The 23,489-nt window shown below is 42.6% G+C and overlaps 1 protein-coding gene across 6 annotated transcripts in view; it reads right to left on the reverse strand.

Annotated features, from left to right (window-relative positions):
• tsnare1 (T-SNARE Domain Containing 1) overlaps window positions 1-23,489 on the reverse strand; it is a 269,581-nt gene that overhangs the window by 71,614 nt on the left and 174,478 nt on the right. For all 6 annotated transcript variants that reach the window (XM_026184110.2, XM_026184107.2, XM_080307744.1 and 3 more), the window contains exons 9-10: window positions 22,236-22,308; window positions 4,553-4,635 (exon numbers count right to left, since the gene is read on the reverse strand). In XM_026184110.2, coding sequence (XP_026039895.1) covers window positions 4,553-4,635; window positions 22,236-22,308 — 156 coding nt within the window. The remainder of the gene's footprint in view (window positions 1-4,552; window positions 4,636-22,235; window positions 22,309-23,489) is intronic.

A 23,489-nucleotide genomic window follows, 5' to 3' on the forward strand; every position in this document is an offset into this window, starting at 1 on the left:
GATTGTCAATTGTGGCCTGTGGAATGTTGGTCCACTCCACTTCAATGGCTGTGCGAGGTTGTTGGATATTCGTGGGAACTGGTACACGCTGTCGTATACGCCGGTCAAGCACATCCCGAACATGCTCAATGGGTGACATGTCCGGTGAGTATGCTGGCCATGCAAGAACTGGGACATTCTCAGCTGCCATCTGCCCTGAACAATGTGAACCATGATTCATCCGTGAAGCGCACACCTCTCCAACGTGCCAGACGCCATCGATGTGAGCATTTGCCCACACAAGTCTGTTACGGCGACGAGCTGGAGTCAGGTCAAGACCCCGATGAGGACGACGGGCATGCAGTTGAGCGTCCCTGAGACGGTTTCTGACAGTTTGTGCAGAAATTGTTTGGTTGTGCAAACCAATTGTTCCAGCAGCTGTCTGGGTGGCTGGTCTCAGACGATCTTGGAGGTGAACCTGCTGGATGTGGAGGTCCTGGGCTGGTGTGGTTACACGAGGTCTGCGGTTGTGAGGCCGGTTGGATGTGCTGCCATATTCTCTGAAACGCCTGTGGAGACGGCTTATGGTTGAGAAATGAACATTCAATGCACGGGCGACAGATCTGGTTGACATTCCTGCTCTCAGCATGCCAATTGCACGCTCCCTCATTGCTTGTGGCATCTGTGGCATTTTGCTGTGAGACAAAACTGCACATTCCAGGGTGGCCTTTTGTTGTGGGCAGTCTGAGGTACACCTGTGCACTACTCATGATGTCAGATCAGCATCCTGATGTGGCACACCTGTGAGGTGGGATGGATTATCTCAATATAGCAGATGTGCCCACTACCACACATTTGGACTGATTTGTGACCACTGTTTGGGAGGGATGGTTATATTGTGTATCTGGAATGAATTTTAGGTCTCTACGTCCATCCCATGGGGAATGGGAGCAAAAACAAAAGTGTTGCGTTTATATTTTTGTTCAGTATAGTTACCAGTCTGACATTGTCAGTTCCCTGTTTGTTTTTTCCTCACTGGTTTAGGTCTACAGGCTGAGCGGCGCAATCAGCTGACAGAGCAGTACTATTTTAAGCAATAGAATATGTCTCGTGTGCATTACTTTTCCCTCGAACAGTCTCTCACTGTCGTTCTCTAAAACCTAAAAGAGAATTATGGATTTGATCAACTGGTCTCTGAATGCTATTGACACCCTTTTCTCAACGAGAAGTCTGGGCTCAGGAGAGCCCGAGTGCCCTGGAGGGACTTTCCCTGCCGGATACACGATGGATGGGTGGCAGGAATGGAGGATCTTGTGCCTGGCGGGACTGTCGATCAAGGACGCTGAAGATATCTACCTATTCGGAACCATGATAACAGGGTTCTTGCTGATCGGAGCTGGCTTGGCCCTGACTTATCGGAGAAATAAGAGAGCGGAACCAGCTGTTCAAACACCCCCCCCCCCCAAGGCTGACTGCTGGAATTGAAGTGATGGAACGAGGCGCGACCTCTCACACCGAACGCAGCATGGTTAACACCTTGGAGACGCTTACAGCTGCCGTGAAGACTCAAACTAACACCATTGAGCGTATGATGGGATACATCAGAGAGGGGCCCGCTCAAAATGACACCCTTGAGCGAAAGTTGGATCACATCGCAGAACGGATCACTGCAGTTGTGGGGTCTCAGAATCAAAAGAATGACAACACCACGGAACAGAAGTTTGATACCATCATGGGGAGGCTCGCGGCTCTCCAACGGGAGATCGAGAGACCAGTGTCAGAGTGCTAAATTCGAGCTGCTCGCATAAAGGAGAAATCAACAATATTCAACATATAGACACCACGGCGTCAGCTGCTCAGGCCCAAGGCTAGAGCCGACCAAAACAACTCCCTGATAACGACTGTGTGATGACTATTCTTCCCATCCCATGCAAGGCCACCTGGGTTGGCTGGCAGACTGTTTACTTAGCCTGATAGGGCGAAGGACACTGTCTCAGCTGGACTCTGGGCACGCACACACATACACTTACATTGATAAGCCCGCACTCATCCCCCTCCCTTTCCAAACGCCTTCGATGCTTGTTTCCTGTGGGGGAAGACGGCGGGTCTGCGTGCCGCGCTGAAATGGTAGCGCTGTGTAGGACGACTGTTGTGTTCCTTCGGATTACCCCCCCCCCATCCAACCCCTGTGGCTTGTCACGTGCTCTAATGTTGTGATGTGGACATTAATGTGCTCTCTTTGCAGAGGAGTTTTTTTTTTTGTTTCCTGTTCTCATGCTGTCCTCCCATAGGTGCCCAGCGTGAGAAGAGGTCTCTTTTTTTCCTGTTGTACTTTTCCCATTGTTGTGTACTTTTTCAGTGTTTTCTCTGTAATGCTGCCGATCTCCGACTGTATTCCCATGTGATGTCTTTGTTGCGTGTGTAAGTCTTTGTTGCGTGTGTAAATCTATTCCTCTGCGGGGCAACCTGCATATGGCCAATAAAGCATTCATTCAATTCTCTTTTCCCATGCACAAACCATGGAAACCTCATGTCCTTGTTTTTCATTGAGTAGAACTTCATACTTGAGGAAATACCAAAATGTAAGTGCGGGGTTGGTGTAGCTCAGGAGGTAGAGCAGGTCAGTTGCTGGTTGGGACGGTTGGTGGTTCAATTCCTGGCTTCCACAATCTGCATGCCAAATATCCTTGGGCATAATACTAACCCTAAGTTGCTTTCTGGTGCATCCATTGGAGTGTGAAAGTTAGAAAGCACTTGTGATTGTCAGGATACATGTAGTATTTCATGTCCATTTTAAGGTGGATTGATCCACTTTTGCAGCAAGCCTCAAGTGGCCATTCAAGGAACTGGTGTTTAGTTTGAATTTTCACCTTCAGAGATTAGTGCTTGGTTGAAGCATAAGAATACAGAAGTAAATTTTGTGAGATGACATTTGGAAAGGGTCTGTCAAAGACAAATGCACTGAAAGCTGGTGAAAACTAAAAGCAGACAAACCATCAGATGAAGTGGAAGCACAGACAGACTGTGTGTGCGCACTGTTAGTGTGTCACTTGGTAGGTTAACAGCGACAGCAGTAAATAAAAGTGAAATCAGTGAAGTCAGTAAAATCTTGCAATGAGCAGATAATGCATACAGTACAAACTGTTACACATATACAGACACTGGATGTGTTTCAACCACATACAGAGATTGCACCATTGACAGTGCACGAATGATGCAAGACTATAGATATTTATGCATTTGATGAAAATGCTGCTGTCATTAACAGTACTTTGATATATGACTTCTCGGTGATAGCTCTGTTTGCCAGTGTTCTCCACAGATGAGAGTTGCCATGGGACAGCGATGAGAGCGTCTGCTTGTCTGTCTCTCTCTCCGTCGTCTTCCTTTATTGTTTTGCTTCCTTTTAGCTGCTCTGCCTCTGCTAAGACAGAGGCTGTCAGGATTGGCTGAGAGCTAAATTGCTCAGCGCGAGCTCGGTCACAGCTCAGCTCTCCTTGAGATAATGAAATGACAATTAATGAGAAAGCTGTTGCCATTCGCTCATTTGTTCACTTGCAAGTCGAACGGCAGTATGTAGAGACAGACAGAAAGCACTGCAGTCGTGGCAGGCATTGGAAAGTGCCCAGCGGTTGTTTTCATATTAAAGCTGCTGTTAAAAATTCATGTGACTATCACAAAACGAAAGTTTAGCCCAGTGGTCAAACCATGATTCAAAGGAAATATCATTTCAATACCAGACTGAAAACAATTTCCAGATAGATTTCTACCTAAATCTAAATGTCAACAATCAGAATACATGTGCTTGTCTGTCGAATTATGTGGGTAGAGACTTTGGATGCACCTCTAGAGAGATATGTCGCACGTGTGGAAAAGGTATATCCTTTATTAACCCAGAGACACTTCAGTCGATACATTATTTACCATAGCCTGGGCCCTACACAGCAAAGAGCCAAACAGAGCTCTGGCCTACTGAGATAGTCCCTGACAAAATGGCAGAATACACACATATTTCCTCAAAAAGAAAGAGTGAAAGCAGGCCCTTGGGCATCTCATAAAACCTCTCTCCAATATGTGCTGTGAAGTCAAAATTGTAGCCCAAAAACCACAGAGAGTAAAAAAATAAATTCTATTTAATTTCTGTCTGCTGTTGTTGTCCGTTAATGCATTTTCCTCCCAAAGTCAATACACTTGTAGAATAAAACATAAAATTATCTTAGTAGAAGTAACATGCTCACAGAATAGGAATTGCATACTGTATATGGATTTGTGTTTTTAAAAGACTCCGGGCAGGCATTTTATGTTTCTGCCTGTAAATACAATTATTTTAACTGAAGGCAAAAGCTAGTAAAGTATGACATGAAATTGCATCATTTCTGTTATTATGCTAGTGGGGGATGTGATAAAGCTGTGTAATCTAGTTAGCAAAGTCCCTGTTTGCATGGCTGATCAAGCTAAGCTTCGTGTGAGTGCATTACAATAAAAAGGCTCAGTCAAGTACACAAAATGAAAATGGAACAAAATGACTCCAAGGTGTGGAGCACACTGCAGCATGGGACGATTCAGTGCTTACCTGGTATTGGTTGGCCTTGGCGAGTTCTTGATTGGCTGACTCCACATTAGAAGAAGCTGTCTGGATGTAATCTTCAATACTATCTGAGGAAACAAAGAACAGATTGGATTCCTTTTAATATAACAACATACAACAATACTCATTCATTCACTGACTTGCTCACTACTGGTTTGTAGAGCCTCACAAGTACTACAGTTGCAGGAATTTCACCTCATCAGAAATCACTGCACATCTATAACATTGTACATATTGAACAAAAATGATACACAATATCTGTAATAGTAGTATAGAAGTAAAAACACCCCTGTCAAAACAATGCACTACATATTTGCCATACATCATGCCTCAGAAACCAGTGTTGCAAATATATACTTTAAAGGCCTTCAAAATATGAAACAATCTTTCTGCCATCATCATGCTGAAGATTTGATTGCCAGCAATCTTAGTTGCCCATCTCAGCGTTGTGGACGTGTACAGGTCTTGTAGGGAATTGCAGCCAATCATCTTCTCATTGAAATGGACGACACACTGCAGTCTGGCTTTGTCCTTGGCAGTGGCAGCAGCGAACTAGATGGTGATGGAGGAGGTGAGGAAAGACTCAATGATGGAGGAGCTAAAATTGTACCATCACGGACTTAGACAGGTTATATTTCTTCAGCTGGTGCAGGAAGTGGCTTCTTGTTGAAGTAGCTGATCTTTAGGTCCCACTTTAGGTGCTGGGAGATTGTTCCCAGGAAGTGGAAGGACTTGATTGTCTCCACTGGACAGGCATGCTGGAATATGGGAACTGGTGGAGCTGGAAGTCCAGTATCATCTCTACTGTTTTGATAGCATTGAGCTCCATGTTGCTCCAGACTCAACCCCACCTGAGGTGAGCCCTGAGAGCGTGGTGTCAACCGCAAACTTCGGGATTTTAATGGAGTGGTGATTGGAGGTGCAGCTGTTAGTGTATAGAGATATGCAGAGGATAAAGTACAAAGCCCTGAGGGGAAGCAGTGCTGATCCACTGAAAGTCTAAACCATACCAGTCTCACATGCTTCCTTGAATTGAACTGGGAGATCGTATCCTGCAGCCCAGCTGGGAGGATGATATTAAAAGCATAACTAAAGTCCATAAAAGGCAACCTCAAGTGCAGTGCCATAATAACTGCATCATCCACTGACCTGTTGGGTCTGTATTCAAGGACCAAGATGGGGACGATGAAGTATGTGAGATGGGACAATACAAGCTTAGATGTCAACCAGGACTTGTAATTACTAGAACTCACCCTGGCGTGTGATGCATTATACTTTAACTTAGTGCTTCATGTTTACATATAATGGTGGAGTGCTAAGTTAAGACTAGATTAAACTCAGTTGTGCATAGCTGGAGACCCGAGTAGCCATTCCTGTTATACTTCTTTAAAGTCTGCCTGGGCATAAACATGCTTGGTGGATTGTTATGTAAACTCTCTGTGGACTAGTTCACATGGCCATAAGAAACAGGAAGACACACTGATGCACTCTCACACTTACTGTCTGATGATGAAATTTATCTCATTGGGACCCAAGTAGACCGTAGTGAACATAGTCACTTTGGCTTCAAAAGGCCAACATGGCAGCAGCCAAAGCTCCAAGTTTCAGAGATGGGTGACATCTCTATTGTTCATCGTTTGTATAGTTTAGAGGTAAAGCCTACTCTTTGTTTTTTTTTTAGCAAACTGTGTGAGATTCTTTTCGATTTAAACATTTCATGTGAATATCACGATGGCTGAAGCCTGTTAATATGCAGCTGCTATCAACCTGCATGTGCTAAGCAGGACTTGAAACAATTACTCGTGCTGAAGTTAGCAGGTAGTCAGTATACCCTGCAGGAGCTGCTTTCTTAGACTACAGCATCAATTAATGTTCAATGGGAAGACATGTTACAGTAATCTGTCAAAATAAAGTTCACAAAGTCAGCAGTTCGTAAGCTTTTGACGTTGGCCTCGAGGTGTGGCCTCATTTAACCTCCTATAATCTCATATAACTTGCCTTAGTAGCCTAATGGGTACTACTGTTGTACCTTTCTGTGTGTGGAGACAGAAATATTGAGAAAGTCAAGATGGTGCAAAGGACAGAAGCAGGAAAAAAGACAGAAACAAGACCAGGACACAGTTCATAGGTAGCTGAGGCCTTATGTACTGTTTTTAACCACTGCAACCCTACACTGCTTATCTAACTGAAAAATTATCAAAAGAAATGTTTCAAATCTTGTGGTGATTCAGATATATTCATAAGTAACACATTAATGATGCTCTTCTTGGCCTTTCATTGCAAGATTTTTAAGTAAATTTGTGCCCGTCCGCATCCGACCCCCCTTCTGATTTACAGTATTAAATCTTTCTATTAAGAATCCGACTTTAAAAGAAAGTTCATTTTCTGTTATTTTAACTATGATTAATTCTCGTACAGTACATTAACAGAGGCTTCAAGGTATTACCACTGAAAGGAATTGTGATCATAGCACTTGAAATATGTGCCCTGAAATTAACAAAAAAAGAATATGAGCAAATATATAATATTAACAAAGATTTAGTAGTTACTTCCCTTTGTCATCACTGGCATACGCAGATGATGTTACATTTAAAAAAAATCATCCAAATAAATGACAGAAAGAACACTAAATACAACCTTGCTGATTCATCTGTAATAACACTTTGCACCGGAGAAATAGTCTATATTTGATCCATGAATATACATTTACATTTATAAACATAAAAAAAGAAAGTTAGAATTTTAATGCTTCTGTGTAATATGAAAAGACCAATGGCTGGAATACTTTGCCACCTGTGGGAGCAGTGTTAAAGAAGTGACTCTTCATTGTTACTCTTGACACATAATCAAGCGGTACCAGGAGCTACTGGTCTAACAGTTAACACTGCGACAGCAGCAAGACCTCCTCTTTTAAACTTGTCAATACACGGACATTAATGGGATGAGACCGATGCGTTTAATGAAGTGGGTGGTTCAAAATCTTTGGTATCACCACACATAGTTACCCACATATATTTACAGCTGGCCAATAACAGTGAGAGTACTATTGATTGTTTTGGTGTAATGAGAGTAAAAAGGTTGCAGCCAGCTCAAAGATGTGTCTTATGTTTAAGGCTTCAGTGGCCCCTGATAATTACTGCACCAGTTGAGCTTGTAGAGAATTAACTTTTGAACTTAACAAGAGGAGGTGGTTGGGTGAACGAATTGTGCTGATTGACTAAAAGCATTTACTCTGTAATGGTGAGTTAAAGAAGATGGGGAATACATGCTTAGATTCACCAGCTCAAGAAGTAAGCCTGATTAATGGACTCATTAATTAATTCTGTTTTTTTTCTGCCCTTCTGCTCAGAGGATGTTCTTTGCCATGATTAGGAAATATTTGGCTTTAAAGAGGTAACTTAAACTAAACCCAGTAGTTAAAGATAATAAGTAAGATTCTGTGGGTACCAGAGTTTAAATGTGTTTAAATAGGTTTTCAGGTGATCCACCATTTCACCAAAAGGGTATAGAAGGCAACTGCCTTGAAGACAAGGGACCACTGATGATCACTGTATGTCTATAGGCAATTTTAATCATTAAAAAAAAAATTAAGAAGCACTCTCATTCCAGGACATAATGCAATGGCACAAAGCAGTTTGTGATATCCTCCTGAGAACCGAAGAAAAAAATATTCTGATTGAACATTTTTTGTGATTTCCTTTCTTTGGAGCTAAAAGAGGCCACCCAAACACATGAGATATCAATGGAAAGCCCAGGATGTCCTCTATTCAGTACATCAGGACTTAGTAGGGTATCTCAAATAACAAATAGTGTCTATTACAGAGGATATAGGCTGGTTCTCAGGAAGAGGATATAGTCATTCATGTTGGTTTGTTTTTATCCAGTTTGGTTCTTTTTGAGTAATTAGTATATTATTGTACTGTATCTAATGTTATCATTACAGTTTGAGTTTAGTTCTGTTTATCTGACCTCCTTTTAGAGCCTAAAACTATCATTTGACTTTTTATTCGTATATTTCTTTGCATTTTTCAGGGTAAAATGAACCTCACTTTTCCAAAAACTACTATGTCCTTATTCCTGCTCAGCTCAGCTTGTCACATATGCTCACAAAGGGAAGACTCTTTTAGTATATTTGAGAGAGTTCCAGAACCTTCCCACTGGACAAACTGCAGGAATAGCTGGGGCTCTGGATGGTTGTGTTATCTTCACTCTAATGGACCATTTTGTTCTTTTTCTTTTATTTATAGCAATGGCGGTTCATGGAGCGTCTCAACAGTTCCTGGATGTTAGCAACATACACTAGCTGAGTCACAGAGATATAGCACAATAAAAGTTTGAGACACACTTGTAAAGGCTAAAATGTTGTTTCTTAAAAACAAGACTGTATATTATCCAAATCACACGAATCAAATTACCTTGTGTATTAAAACATGTTAGCAGGTTATCCAGCAATTGGGCAGATTAGGCAAGCAAACACAATGTGTATTATGATCAAACAAAAAAAGTTCTTCAGAACAGAACTTCTTGCTGGCTAAATATAACTTTATGACATGTAGTTGTCTAATCTGTTTAATTATGAGTATGAGCTATTATGATAAAAAAGATACTTGCATAACAATCAGGGGAACAACTATCTATTTTGTAATATGGCTATAGATAAAGAGTTGGAGCATATTTGAGAAGACTCATAAATATAGCTTCTACCCATATAGCCAGGGGGTCTGGCCCGGATCTGGTATCAAGCCGGCACTGCTGGCTGACTTCTGGCATGATAAGACGTATGTCATCCAGATATGGGCCAGGCCTGGCATAGATGGCACGGTCTATGTGATGGCATACCATATCTGGCTCGATTGTGGTTTGGGTTATGTGGCCCAGGCCCATAGAAAACAGGTCTTCCCTGGATCAGGCATCAACCTGGCACCTCTGACTGACTGGTGTCATGGCAGGGTGTATGTCAACTAGATGTAGGCCAGGTCTGGCAATGATGGCACTATTTATCTTTCTATTTTCCTATTTTAGTTAGAAGACCCAAATGCCATGTTGCAATACTATACTGCTATGGTAGCCAACATTTCAAATGCAGGTTTGACAGGTTTGTGAGTGTACACTTTATCCAAACCTAGTGACGGTTTACTCATCTTTGCCAGTGGGTGGCTGTAGCTCAGGAGGTAGAGCGGGTCACCTACTGATCGGAAGGTTAGTGTGTGATTGGGTGAATGTGGCATGTTGTATAGAGCACTTCGAGTAATCCTGGAAACTAACAAAGCGCTATATAAGAGTCAGTCCATTCATTGCCTGAACAGTGTTTCTGTCACGGTCTGCAGAGACAGGCCGTGCGGTGGTGTGTGTAATGGACCCAGGTGCGTACACACGAGAGTAGACTGGAGTAAACTTAACTGAAAGCGAGCCTTTATTATGGCTGAAGACAAAGTGTACAAACAAAGCAGGGATAGCGTGACTAGACTATAACTAAACTGGGAAAACTAATACTGTGACAAACTAAGAAAACTCAGAGACTATGATGATCACTGCAAAGACTGACCGTGAAAACATGGAGGTGAGAACACAGACGACGCAACACAGACTACATGAAACACAGAGACTAAATACACATGAGGGATGATCAGGGGAAGTGGCCACACATGGGAGCACAGCTGACACACATGAACCTAGCGACAGGACAGGTGAAGTGAAACTGAATACGCTGACAATGAATACAGACTTTCAAAGTAAAATGGGAAACATGGAGATTAGACATGACAAGAACTAAATATAACCACGCAGACATGACGCATAAACCAGGGAGACTTAGTACAGGGGGAGATGACATAAACAACTAAGGAACAAAACTAAACTGCAATCTAGAAATTAACTAGGTGAACTAAGCTAGGTGCAAATGAATACAAAAGATACATGAAATTCAAATACTGGGTCGCTTGACCCGGGACCATGACAGTTTCACCACATTACTTTTGCACTGTTTTGCATGTTCCGACACATGTTGTCATTATATGGCTTGATTAAGGTACACATTAGGCTGACATCTGGGGCAAGAGCTGAAACTGTTCTGGGCCAGCACAGGGCCAGCAGTGTGTCTACAACTGGCCCGTGGCTGCACACAACTTACTTCCACACATGGGCCAGCACAGGACCACCACTGGCAAACCAGATCTGGGCCACCAAAGGGCCGTCATTCTTTGCGGTATGTGGGCCATGTCTAAGCACATTGTGCGGACCAGATCCGGGCCATACCAATTTTGCTATGTGGGTAGGCTCTGCGTTCCTGTTGACCATTACTGTTTGTATTCTTTTGCAGCTCAACTGCTGGGAAAAGCAGAGAAGATGGAAGACTCAAATGAGACTGAATACATAGGATAAGTTTAAAATATGCCACCAGTGCTGAAATTATATAAATATATAAAGAAATTATATATAATATCTAATTATACATAACACCAACATATCTAAGAAGACAGATAAGGCTTACTAAGACTTTCAGACTAATATATATATATATATATATATATATATATATATATATATATATATATATATATATATATATATATATATATATATATATCCATCCATCCATCCATCCATCCATCTTCTTGTCTGTGAAGGTTCTCAGTCATCCAAGTCATCGTTGTCTAAGGAGCTTGGAAAGAAAAGCGTCTGGACTTCTTTGAGTTCTTTAAGTTTTGAGATCCCTTCCCAGACGCCTTAATGCACACTCACACCCTGGGCCATCTGACCTCAGGAAATCACATGATAGGGTGGGGCCAGGTTTCACAATGAGCTCACCCAAAACCCTGGCTGATTGTGACCCACACCCATTTTCACACCTTGGCTCATGTGATTAGGTAGAGGATCATCAGGGGGTCCTTTTGTCCTCTATTTGGGGGATACTCCCACTGGGTTTAAATCTGGGACTCTCCACCGTTTGACCCTTAGAACTAAAGAAGCTTCTCTTATGAGAGGTGAAATGTCTTCAAGCAACTTAAAGAAGTCCAGACTCTTTTCTTTCCAAGCTCCTTAGACCATCCATCTTCTTCTGCTTTATCTTTATTCTTTATTCTTCCGCCGGGTCGCAGGGGCAGCAGCCTAAGCAGAGAAGCCCAGACCTCCCACCTCCTCTAGCTTATCCGGAGGAACACCAATGCATTCCCAGGCAAGCCGAGAGATATCATCTCTCCAGCGTGTCCTGGGTCTGCCCCCGAAACCTTACCCAGGAGGCACCCAGGAGACATCCTTGTCAGATGCCTGAACCACCTGACCTGGCTCTTTTCGATGTGGAGGAGCGGCGGCTCTACTCTGAGCCCCTCCCGGATGGCTGCACTTCTCACCCTATCTCTAAGGACTCTAAGGAAGAGGCCAGCCACCCTTCTGAAGAAGCTCATTTCTGCCGCTTGTATCCGCGATCTCGTTCTTTCAGTCACTGCCCACAGCTCGTGGCCATAGGTGAGGGTAGGGACGTAGATTGACCGGTAAATTGAGAGCTTCAGTTTTTGCACTCAGCTCTCTCTTCACCACGACGGACCGGTGCAGTGTCCGCATCACTGCAGTCGCAGCACCAATCCGTCTGTCGATCTCCGGCTCCCTTCTCCCTTCAATCGCGAACAAGACCCCGAGATACTTGAACTCCTCCACTTGGGGCAGGAACTCATCCCCGACCCGGAGTGGGCACTCCACCCTTTTCCTACTGAGAACCATAGCCTCAGATTTGGAGGTGCTGATCCTCTCTGAACTCCTCCCACACCCGAGTTTTTGCTTCAGCCACTGCCCGAGCCGCATTCCGCTTGGCCTGTCGGTACCTTTCAGCTGCCTCCAAAGCCCACAGGCTAACCAAGCCCGATAGAACTCCTCCTCAACCTGGTGGCCCCCTTCACCTCTGGTGTCCACCATTTGGTTCAGGGGTTACCACCACGACAGGCACCAACCACCTTGCGGCCGCAGCTCAATGCAGCAGCTTCAGCAATGGAGATGCTGAACATGGTCCATTCGGACTCAATGTCCCCAGCCTCCCTCAGAATGCTGTTGAAGCTCTGCCGGAGGTGTGTGTTGAAGATCTCACGGACTAAGGCCTCTGCTAGGCATTCCCAGCACACCCTCACTATGCGTTTAGGTGCACCAGGTCTGTCCAGCGTCCTCCCCCGCCAGCTGATCCAACTCACCACCAGGTGGTGATCAGTTGACAGCTCAGCCCCTCTCTTTACGCGAGTGTCCAGAACATATGGTTGCAGGTCTGGTGATACGATTACAAAATCGATCATCGACCTGCGGCCTAGAGCGTCCTGGTGCCACATGCACTTATGGACACTCTTATGTTTGAGGTGGTCGTTATGGCCAAACTGTGAGTTACACAGAAGTCCAATAACAAAACACTGCTCGGGTTCAGATCAGGGAGGCCGTTCCTCCCAATCACGCCCCTCCAGGTCTCGCTGTCGTTACCCAAGTTAGCATTGAAGTCTCCCAGTAGGACAACATAGTCTCCAGGTGGAGCACCCTCCAGCACTCCACCCAGGGACTCTAAGAAGGCTGGGTACTCTGAACTTCTACTCGGCACATAAGCGCAGATGACAGTCAGGACCCATTCCCTGACCCTAAGGTGCAGGGAACAAACCCTCTCATCCACCGGGAAGAACCCCAACGTACAGGCACCAAGCCGAGGGGATATTAGAATACCCACCCCATACCGCCCCGCCCCCTCTCCAGGAGAGTCCAGCCCCTCTCCAGGAGACTGGTTCCAGAGCCCGAGCCATGCGTAGAGGTGAGCCCGACTATATCTAGCCTGTACCTCTCAACCTCACACACTAACTCAGGCTCCTTCCCCACCAGAGAGGTGACATTCCATGTCCCAATTCCCAGTCTTGGTAGCTGGGGATCAGTCCGCCAGGGCCTCCGCTCCTGGCCGCTGCCTGGTACACAATGCACCCAACCCCTACCGCGCCTCCTGCAGGTGGTGGGCCTGCGGGAGGTCTATATATGTGTGTGTATAAATATATATATATATATATACACACACATTAGGGGTGCAACGATACAGAAAATTCACGGTTCGGTTCGATACTTTGGTGTCACGGTTCGATATTTTTTTGATACAAAAAAAAATGTTCATGCCTTTTTAATTTGTCATTTATTAAATTTTCACGGCACACTCCGCACCACATCTCTGTGCATTCATCATTTGTTTGAAGCCAGCTCACCTCCTGCAACTACTTTTCCGAGAATACGTGCTTCTTTTGTGGTTCGGACTCCTTCTGACATTTCTTTGGAGGTGGAGGAACATCACAGTAATTGCTTAAAGGAGCTTGCTTCTTCGACATCTTTAAGAGTTCTAAACAAATGTCTGTCCTCCTCCTGAAAATCTTATGTACGCAAGCACGCCTTGCAACTTCTTATCTTGTGCGCGTTTTTTATTTTGACAGCAGATGCGCACCTGCGGACCACTTATGTGCACCCCTGGTTATTTAGCTCGTCATATTGCAGCCACAGAAATTCTTTTGTCCATGATAAAGCTGCACTTTCTTTTTGCCTTATAGTCTGATTCGTCATAACTTTTCCGTTTTGTGGTAAGCTTTTCTTTGGCTGTCACTTCTTCACCCTGACCTGTCTTATTTGGCCCAGCAGAACTAAAATATATATTCTGCTACTTTTACACACGCACCCACATAACGCTCAGCGATTCTCTGCGAGATCAGCCTCTCACATGTTTAAGCTTGCTGCAGGAGATTTCACTTGTCATGCTTGCATAGTAAGCTAACGATTGATAAGACGATGTCAGAGGAATTGGTGTGCAAATGATCATCACTCACAGATCAGTGCTGTCGCTCTCTATACACAGTTAGCACGATTGCAAAGTGAAAGCAAAAAACAAGCGCAAATTCAAATGCGATTTCAATATGTCACATATTGACAGTGGCTCACCGATGCCAATGACATAATTACCCAGCTACATTTCCGAAAGAATGCAAAAGCATTGACATATATTTTTCCTTCCTACGGTAGGCCGACGGGCAGGGCAGAGATAGATTTTGGTAGCCCGACTGGAAAAATCGTTAGACCCGGGGCGTCGGGCTAGCAATTTTGCGAGCCCTGTATCTGATTGAGGAATCACTCATCTTTGGAAAAGAGAGTTTATTACAGTGAAAAGGCTCTTTCCAAAATAAAAGCTATACTATACGCTTCTTCTGGGCTATATTCTCAGCAGCATATTAAACATATCAGGTCCCCATAAGGAGAATCACGTGCTAATGGCTGTCTAAATGACTCGGGTAAAGTTTGTAGCATGCGTGCTTGTTGTTTTTGTCTGCTTCCACTTGTCTTTGCACTAGGATGATGTCGGCGTAAATGTTCAGTCATTTTCGTTGTGTTCCCACTAGTGCTGTCAGCGTTAATCTGAAATGACGTTAATGCCACAACACGGCAAATCTCCGTTAACGAGCTACAGTGGATCGCCCCGTGCATGGGGCTGGACAGCCAACACGTTAACGAGCTAACTGCGCTAACACACTAGCTCCCACCCATGTAATTGAGCATTGCATGGCACATCCAACATACTGTTTTACTTTAGTCCATGACGCACTTACCTTCAGAGTCATACGTCACATGAAAACCAAAATAGTTCCAAACGCCAGATCTGAACGAGGGTGGGGGAGGTTCAATTTGCCATGTTGCAAGGAGAGCTTAACTTCTGTCTCGCTAGCTTGCCCTGCGTTCAGTGAATCTGCGTTCGACTACTCCGCCTAGGCTGCACTGTCGAGTGCAAATCCACTGAGCGCTCAACACAGACAGCATCGTCAGAAGGAAAGTTGATAAAATAAATTAAAAATTTTGTATAGTTCGATACATATGTGTACCGAACCGAAAGCACCGTATCGAACGGTTCAATATCGATACGAGTATCGTTTCACCCCTAATATATATATATATATATATATATATATACATACAAAGATGTAAATTCATACACTTTGCTGTGCTATAAAAATCCAAATCAATGCACTTATTGACTTCTAATTATTGAAAAACTTAATTCTTTCTGTCTATAGTCACATCTTCTAATTGCTCATTAAGCAGTTCTGGGAACTGTGAATGTGAATCCATATGATAACTACACGTTCTGAATCCCCGCTGATGCCACTCTTACCATACAAAGGCTCTGGAAATACCAAACAAACACAGATCTTGTATATAAAAAGAAAGTACTGTTTTCATGTGTATAAACTGAAGCTCTTTTGAGTAGTGTGCCAGAGTAGCCCGCATGAATAGGCCGTGAAAGTGCTAATCCTTCCTTTTTTTAGCCAATTCTTTTCTTTGTGCTACCTGCTTTTTCCACAAATGCCTTTACAACACAATCAAATATTATTTCTATTTGCCACTACACCAAGAAAAAAAACAGGTCAGGGCAATTTCAGTGCATCTCTTTTAATGGGGACAGGTCCATTATTGCCTGGCTCTGTGGTGATCAGATAGGATGTCTGCTTTGGTATAATGCCTGTGAACTCTGCAGTCTTCCACAGTATTCTCTTCTATTTCTTCCTTCACTCATTTAGGTAGAATCACACTGTGTTCCTCTACCATGTCCAAAATACTACATCCACAGTCTTTCACATGCAAATGCAGTACCTCATTCATAAGCAGAGCAAGCATGAGATGTGGCAGAATTTGCAAACAGATAAAAGTATTAGACGTGACAGAAGGAAGTGTTCAGTTTATTCTTTATCTGAGTGAGGGCTGACGTACAGTTAACATTTGAAAGAGGAGAATGTGACTGATGGTACTTTTACAGCTGTCCTCTATACACTAGTTATGTTGGACTTCTTCTAGGACAACAAAGTGACGCCAATGTACAGCGTGAAAAGATGCAGTACTTCCACATTAAAACGGCAAATTTTACAGCATAATTAAACATGTTTACAGGGTTATGTATGTATCTACTGGTATGTATCTAGCTTATTTACCTGTTTGAGGATGTTGTTTGCCTAGGGCAGGGGTGTCAAACTCCAGGCCTCCAGTGCCGGTGTCCTGCAGGTTTTAGATCTCACCCTGGGTGAACACACCTGAATCAAATGATTAGTTCATTACCAGGCCTCTGGCAAACTTCGGGTCCAAATTCATGGGCTGCATCCTCCTGAGGCCACATTTGTAGACCGATTACGTCACAGCGACGTGCTGAAGGTTGTCCAAATTCGTAGACTCCTCCGAATGCAGCCAACAAATGCGTCCTCCTTTTCCCCGAATTTGAAGGATGGGTCGGGTGTGTCCTTCGTGGCCCACCATATCCCAGAATTCATAGCGCGGCCCAGCCAAACTCCAGTTTCCAACAATGGCGGCCGCTACTAAGTTTTAAAATTACTCATATTAATCTTTCTGGGTCACAAAATAAACTTTTAACATATTTCCAGGCGAGAAAGTAGCTGTGTAAACATCAAATATCTGCTCGGTTTATCAAGATATCGCATATTTGCAAAAGTGCTTCAACGTTTTCGGAGGCGTCTGCTACCCACCAGCTCGATAGCTCGTCGGGAGCTCGAGGGTTACTGATGCGGCCGAGAACGGCACAACTCCTGGCACATCATTTTCAGATCACCGTGGACTTTCGCTGCTCGGGTTAAACGTAATATATAAGTCACTTAGACAACCTAAAAATGTTATTGTTGGGCTTTTTTCAGTGTTTTGTTTGTTCGTGAGTAAATCGATTTGGCTGAGATTAAAGTTATTAGATTAGATAAAATAAAATAAAACTTTATTAATCCCCCGGGTGGGTTCCTCCTTGGTTTTTACACAGCTGACTAAACGTCAAACAGAAAACTGATTAAACAGAAGTATGAGACAGTCGAGAATTTACGCCAGTGTCCCGTTATATTTTAGATAGCAAGGAGCAGACGGCCGAGTTTATTAAACTCCACCGAGACAGCGGTGACGCTAATCAGAAGGCTAGACCGTCCAATTTCACGGCCGTTTACTTCCGGCCTACCAGACGTTCTGAGGACCCGGCCCACGTAGACCGCGAAGGCTGGGTCCTCAGGAGGATGCAGCCCATGAATTTGGACACGACCATGTTGAGGAGGTAACTTAGCCATTTAAATCAGCTGTGTTCAATCAAGGACACATCTAAAACCTGCAGGACACCGGCCCTCGAGGCCTGGAGTTCGACATACCTGGTCTAGGGTCTCTGTCAGCCGGGTTATGGTCGTCTTAACAGCTTGAAAAAAAGGCAACTGGACTTCTGCACATTTTGCACCTCATTCATTCAGTCGCAGACCAACTGTTGGAGGGTCCTATGTATTAAAATGCCTAGTGGAGGTTGTTCTCTTGTTTCCTGGAGGTGAGCCTATGAACTGGTTCACTCTAAGGACAAAACACCCAAACACAAGCAAAACAACACAGTGTATGCGGTGCAGTGCAGCGAGAAGTGATTAGATCTCTACATAAGACAAACAGCTCTCCTCTACAAACAGCTCTCCTCTACAAACAGGAAACAACACAGCTTTACACCTGCATTTTAAGATTATGACACTCCTTCCAGGATGCCAGTGTTTATATTTTGGGCAGAGAAGACACATGATTTAAGATACAAGTGAAGGGCGCCATCGACGTCTACTGTAGCTGCTATCACCCACCAACAGTGCAGTCCTGCGATCCATTTCAGGCGTTTCAACTCCCATTCACATTTGGCCTCAGGTGACCATAATAACTCACATCATGGTGGGGTGGGCCATTGTCTCACAGAGGTTTCACCTGTGGGCCCAGTGATGGGAATGACCCACGTTTTCTCTCCTCGTCATGTCTCATGTGACAACGTGATCAACACTGTGCTGACGACCCTTAGGGCCAGCTCCAAGATGACACCCGCCACTAGCGGTTTATTACCTCCAACTGTTTTGGACTCCACCAGTTGAACCAAAGAAGCTTCTTGGATGAGAAAACCCATACAATCACACCCAGATAAATAAAGTCCTAAAGTACCTTCATTAGTCTGGTCTTACAAAAAGATACTCCAAGGTGTTTTTCCCTGCTTTTTTTAGCTAGACAAAAATTATCACCCTGTGCCTCTGTTAGTACCATGCTAACATAGTTAGTTTAACGGTGCTAATATTAGCATTTTTTTCTTTTTGTGTATACAGTTTGTAATTGTGGCTATTACAATACTTATACTCACTGTTTTGAGTGCATAATTGCATGACAAATAGCCACAGGAACAGCTGGACAAGTACCAGGATGCTTTACAATGAAATATCAAAAAATTGAGTGTGTAACACTAAACCTCTCACAGGTGTTTTCACATCTGTGGTGTTTAGTCCATTTAAATCAAATTATGGTTCATTTTCCTGATGGTGGGGTTCATTTGTATAATAATGTAACATACTAAATCATGAATTGATAAATATTTTCTACTCAGGACCTTGCATTTTGGCTCAGCATTTTTTAATAAGTTGCTTGAAGCTTTACCACTATGTACCCACATCAATAATTTTCATCTACCCTGGTCTCCCTGTCAAATGGAGCGCCAGTGAATACTCCAGAGAAGCTGGTTGAGTCATTTGTTTACTTTGGGTTACACATCACTAGCTGCTAGTATATCCACCTTACATTCCTGCTGTATGAAATGGCAGTTTAATCCTCAAGTGGTGAAGTTTGTTGTTTCCACCTTTAGTGGGATCAGCTTTCTTGCTTATTTTGCAAAGTTCACAGATAATAAAATAATGACAGAACAGAGAAAAATTACCCTTAAAAAACAGTTTTGAATTTGGCGCATCATTTATATCTCTACATTTTAGCAAGCCTACTTAAGACTAGTACATTGGAGAAAAGGGCAAACAACGAAGAAAACAAAAACAAAAACATTTTATTATCCATTCTTGCAGTTAGGATAAGCCAGTTTTAGTCATCCTGACTCTAAAGGGTATTTAAAGGGTATCTACATTAGCCTGATTGAAGGTAGCAAACAAAAGGGCACTCTGTAACAAAAAGGTAGCAATTAGCACAAGTTATTGCTTCCCATTCTTCCTAGGAAACTTCATCACACACCCACAACCCCATTACGTACCCACAGCTTTTACTCCATAAAGCAATGCAACTAATCCTGAGTATTTTGAGACACTGAAGTATCATCCTGTGTTTGTGTGTGTGTGTGTTTAAATAAAGCTAGCAATAGTTATGGTCAGCACTGTTGTGTTTTTCCTGAGATCAGGAATGTTTATCTTTTTGACAAAATCTTCAGTGGGTTTGTGGTGACGTTTAACAAGTCCATAATAAACAGGTCTGGGTTGAAATGGTTCTTCATATCTTTGAGTTATGAATATGAATCCTTCTCCACAGAGATACCTTGAGATGTCTTCACAGTGTTTTACTGTGGGTTTGATACATTGTTGTGTGGTTTCTCTCTTCAGTCAGTCTCCTTGCAAACAACCTTCCATTACTACCACGAACCACAAAATAGGATTCATCAGTAAATAAAACTTTTTCCATTACAAAGTATGTCTTTATAGACGCTATGCATCCTCTGACACTATGACCTTGTTTAGACAGAGAAATTTTAGAAATTCTTTAGACAAAATTGCTTGTCCATCACTAGTGCAAGACTTGATGGTGTGCTAATTTTTGTCTGTCAAATCCTGCTTTGATTCAACTGATCCAGTTGTCACCAAGTGTTTTTGAGGTCTGTCCTCTTAGAAGCCTTCAGTCTAGCCATTAAACAGTGTTGGGAAGGTTACTTTTAAAAATGTATTCCACTACAGATTACAGATTACATGCCCCAAAATGTATTTTGTAACATATTCCGTTACGTTACTCAATGAGAGTAACGTATTCTGAATACTCAGGATTACTTAATATATTATCAAACTTTTTACAACTACATGAATCTACTATTGCTGTGTGATTTATTACTTTTACTGAAGGTTACTGGCCATACAACTAGATTTTTAAATCTTAATATAAAACGAGTAACAGTAGAGTGGACATAGAAAACGCGTATATAAAACAGGTCCGCGGCTCTGAACCGTAGTAAAGGGACCTCTGGCTAATACGTCGGGTTCATGTCGGGCTCGTAGCTGAAAACTAGCTTTACTTTGTTGTCTGGCTCAACTTTTCTAGGGAGAGACAGAGAGAGGAGTTGAAAGGCTGCTGCAACAGAACTTATTGTTTCGGAGGAAAACACGAACACGGTGTACAGTCGAGTCTTAATAGCTTACTTACATCTGGACTACACTGCCCATGAGGCTACATTCTTTAGGGCTATTCCTGTACTGGCAATTTTTTGAACAATAATTTTAAACAATAGTTCTTCCCGTCATTATGCGGGTTGAAATTAGAGGTTAATGCTGTCGGGCCTTCACTGAACCACCAGCAAAAGAAGATGAAACTACACGTCATGGTTGAAAAACACAGAAATAAATTCCCTCTTACTTTGGCTGTTTGGCTTCCACCACGATTAAAATCGCACTTTCTGCACAGCTCCCTCTCTCTCTCTCAGTGAAACCGGTTAACCATCAAAAATCTCTGTTTTCTACATTATTTGCTTGCTTATTACTCAGCAGTCAGCCGCTGCGTTTTTGTTTTTACAAAATGACCTCTGACAAGAAAGCCTAACTTCTTCTGTTTAATACAGAAGAAATTAACATTTTTGTAAATGATGCCAAATTTCAAAACTCTTAGCTGTGTCTCTAATAAAACTTCTTTAAGTTTACTCTGTAACTTTTTGCTTTTCTTTCAGCAGCATCAGGTAATGTTCATGAGTTGATTCATGGTTTTCTTCAGTTTTTGATCTGCTGCAGAATATTTTTAAGCCTATCCACTATAAAAAGCCAGACCAGAAAAATCTCCTTCATGTTTTTTTGTGTTTTATCCTCAGTTACTTTGACACAAAGGCATCTGCTGTGATGCTTAAACCTCTGATGAAGTCTCACAAGCTTTGTTTTTATACACAAATATAAAAATATGGATATGTACTGATAAATTGTCAATTAATATTTATTTAAAATAATATTTCTGACTGAGTCCAAATTCAATCAAATCAAATCAAATCCAGACCTAGTGAATCAGAATTAAACCAGCTATAGAAATCAGTGACGATACCCAGCCCTATGCTACACCGACCACGGCTCAACACAGTAACCTTAACTTGGAAAGTCATCTGCCTTTCACTTCAAGTTAGATTTGATCTAAAGCCAAAATCACACCTACATTTTTCAGGTATGCCCCTTTTTCCCATATGGCTGACACCAAGTAAAAGCTAATTCCCCAGTGAATGCTCATGACGGAGCCAGACATAGCTGATGGCACATTTGTGACCCAGCAGAAAAGCCTTTATATCTGTCCTATATCTGTGTGCTAAGTTTCATTCTTTTTGCCAAGTCTACATCACTGCAGGGAGTGGAGAGCCGTTTATAGATATCAGGGTGTCTAAATGGATTTTCTCAAACACTCTGCACTGTTGTGGTTTTTAAACCCACATCTTTTTGCTTCTCATCAGAAAATTTGTCAGTGTGGCAGGGAGGTGGAGGTTAAAAAGTTTGTTTTGCCCAGCAGAACGTTCAAGCTTAGGGCATTAGTCAAGCACATCATATTAAAATGAGCCCACAAAAGGTTATCTGTAATAAATTAGAGTCGGCAGTGTAAAAATTCAAGGCATACACAACAAGATGGGGCAGCATCTTACCTATTGCATCTCCTTGTTCATGAACCATGCTGGCCAGATCCTTCATGATTTGACTGACATCCAGCATGTCTCTCTATGGAGAAATCACAGTGAATGCTCATGTTAGTCCTCCGTACATATCAGTCCATGAGAGACAATGTGCACATAGGACAAAGATTATAGCTTGAAAAGTAAGGTTATTATTATTCATTTATTAATAATATTATTGTCCATATTTACACTGTTTGGTCTTATTAGATGTTATCATCTTTATTACTTAAACTAAATGCAAAGTATTATCAATATTGAATAATGCACAAAGTCATCTTGCATATGTGAGCAGGCAGTCAGGCTTAATTACAGAAACAGAATATGTAACAGAATAACATAACATTATTTCATTTCACTACATTTTTTTTATTTTTTATTTTTATCTAATAAAAAAGACTCTAAAGTGCAAAGGTGGGATTTGCATATTCTTTATCACCCTGATCAATCCTGATCGATCAAAGAAGTAGTAGAAAGGATGGTTCATGGTTTCAGATGGACAGAGATCAATTGAAGCCAGTTTTGACTGATATTATGTCAACAAAAAATTGTAGGAAACTGTAGTGGCTTTTTGTCATCCTTAAATGTTTTGCTCATAGTTGTGCAGCTATGAAGGATTTCTATAGAAAATGCAATTCTAATTCAATTTCCCTGTCCCTTTAATTGACAGTGGATTTGTGTCTAATCCTAAATGTTTTGTGCTTGGCTTGTCCAAAAGTAAAAAAAAAAAAATGCAGTTCAAAGTTTTTGTTCAATTATTCCACTGTCAAGGCACAGAGCGAACTGGTGCAGCTATGGCTGACCGCAGCTAATTCTCCACAGTCTCAGAGCTTTGAATCTGCTCTCAATGTTTCAGCTCAAAGCAATATGAAAGCTTATAAAACCTCTGTCTATCTCATGCTCGCAGGTCCCCCCCTTTTCCTCCATTATGGCACCGTGCAATCACAGCTGCGTTTGTGTAGCCTAACCCACTGGGCCATCCATCACAGGTGGCAGAGTTTGCTGTGGAAACTGGCAGCCATCCTGCCACTTGGCAAAAACCATTTGAATGGAGCAAAAATGGCCCCTGGCAAAGCTTGTGATGCTAAAGACTTTTTGCATTTATCTTGAGGCAACCCTGTCCATCACCCTGTAATAGAATAATAAATTTATTTTACCTGGCAAAGCATTGGGCAATCAGGGCTCATTTTATCATAATGACAGAACAGTGTGTAACCAATTTAGCAA

Source organism: Astatotilapia calliptera, chromosome 11, assembly GCF_964374335.1.
Source record: "Astatotilapia calliptera chromosome 11, fAstCal68.1, whole genome shotgun sequence".
NCBI lineage: Eukaryota > Metazoa > Chordata > Actinopteri > Cichliformes > Cichlidae > Astatotilapia > Astatotilapia calliptera.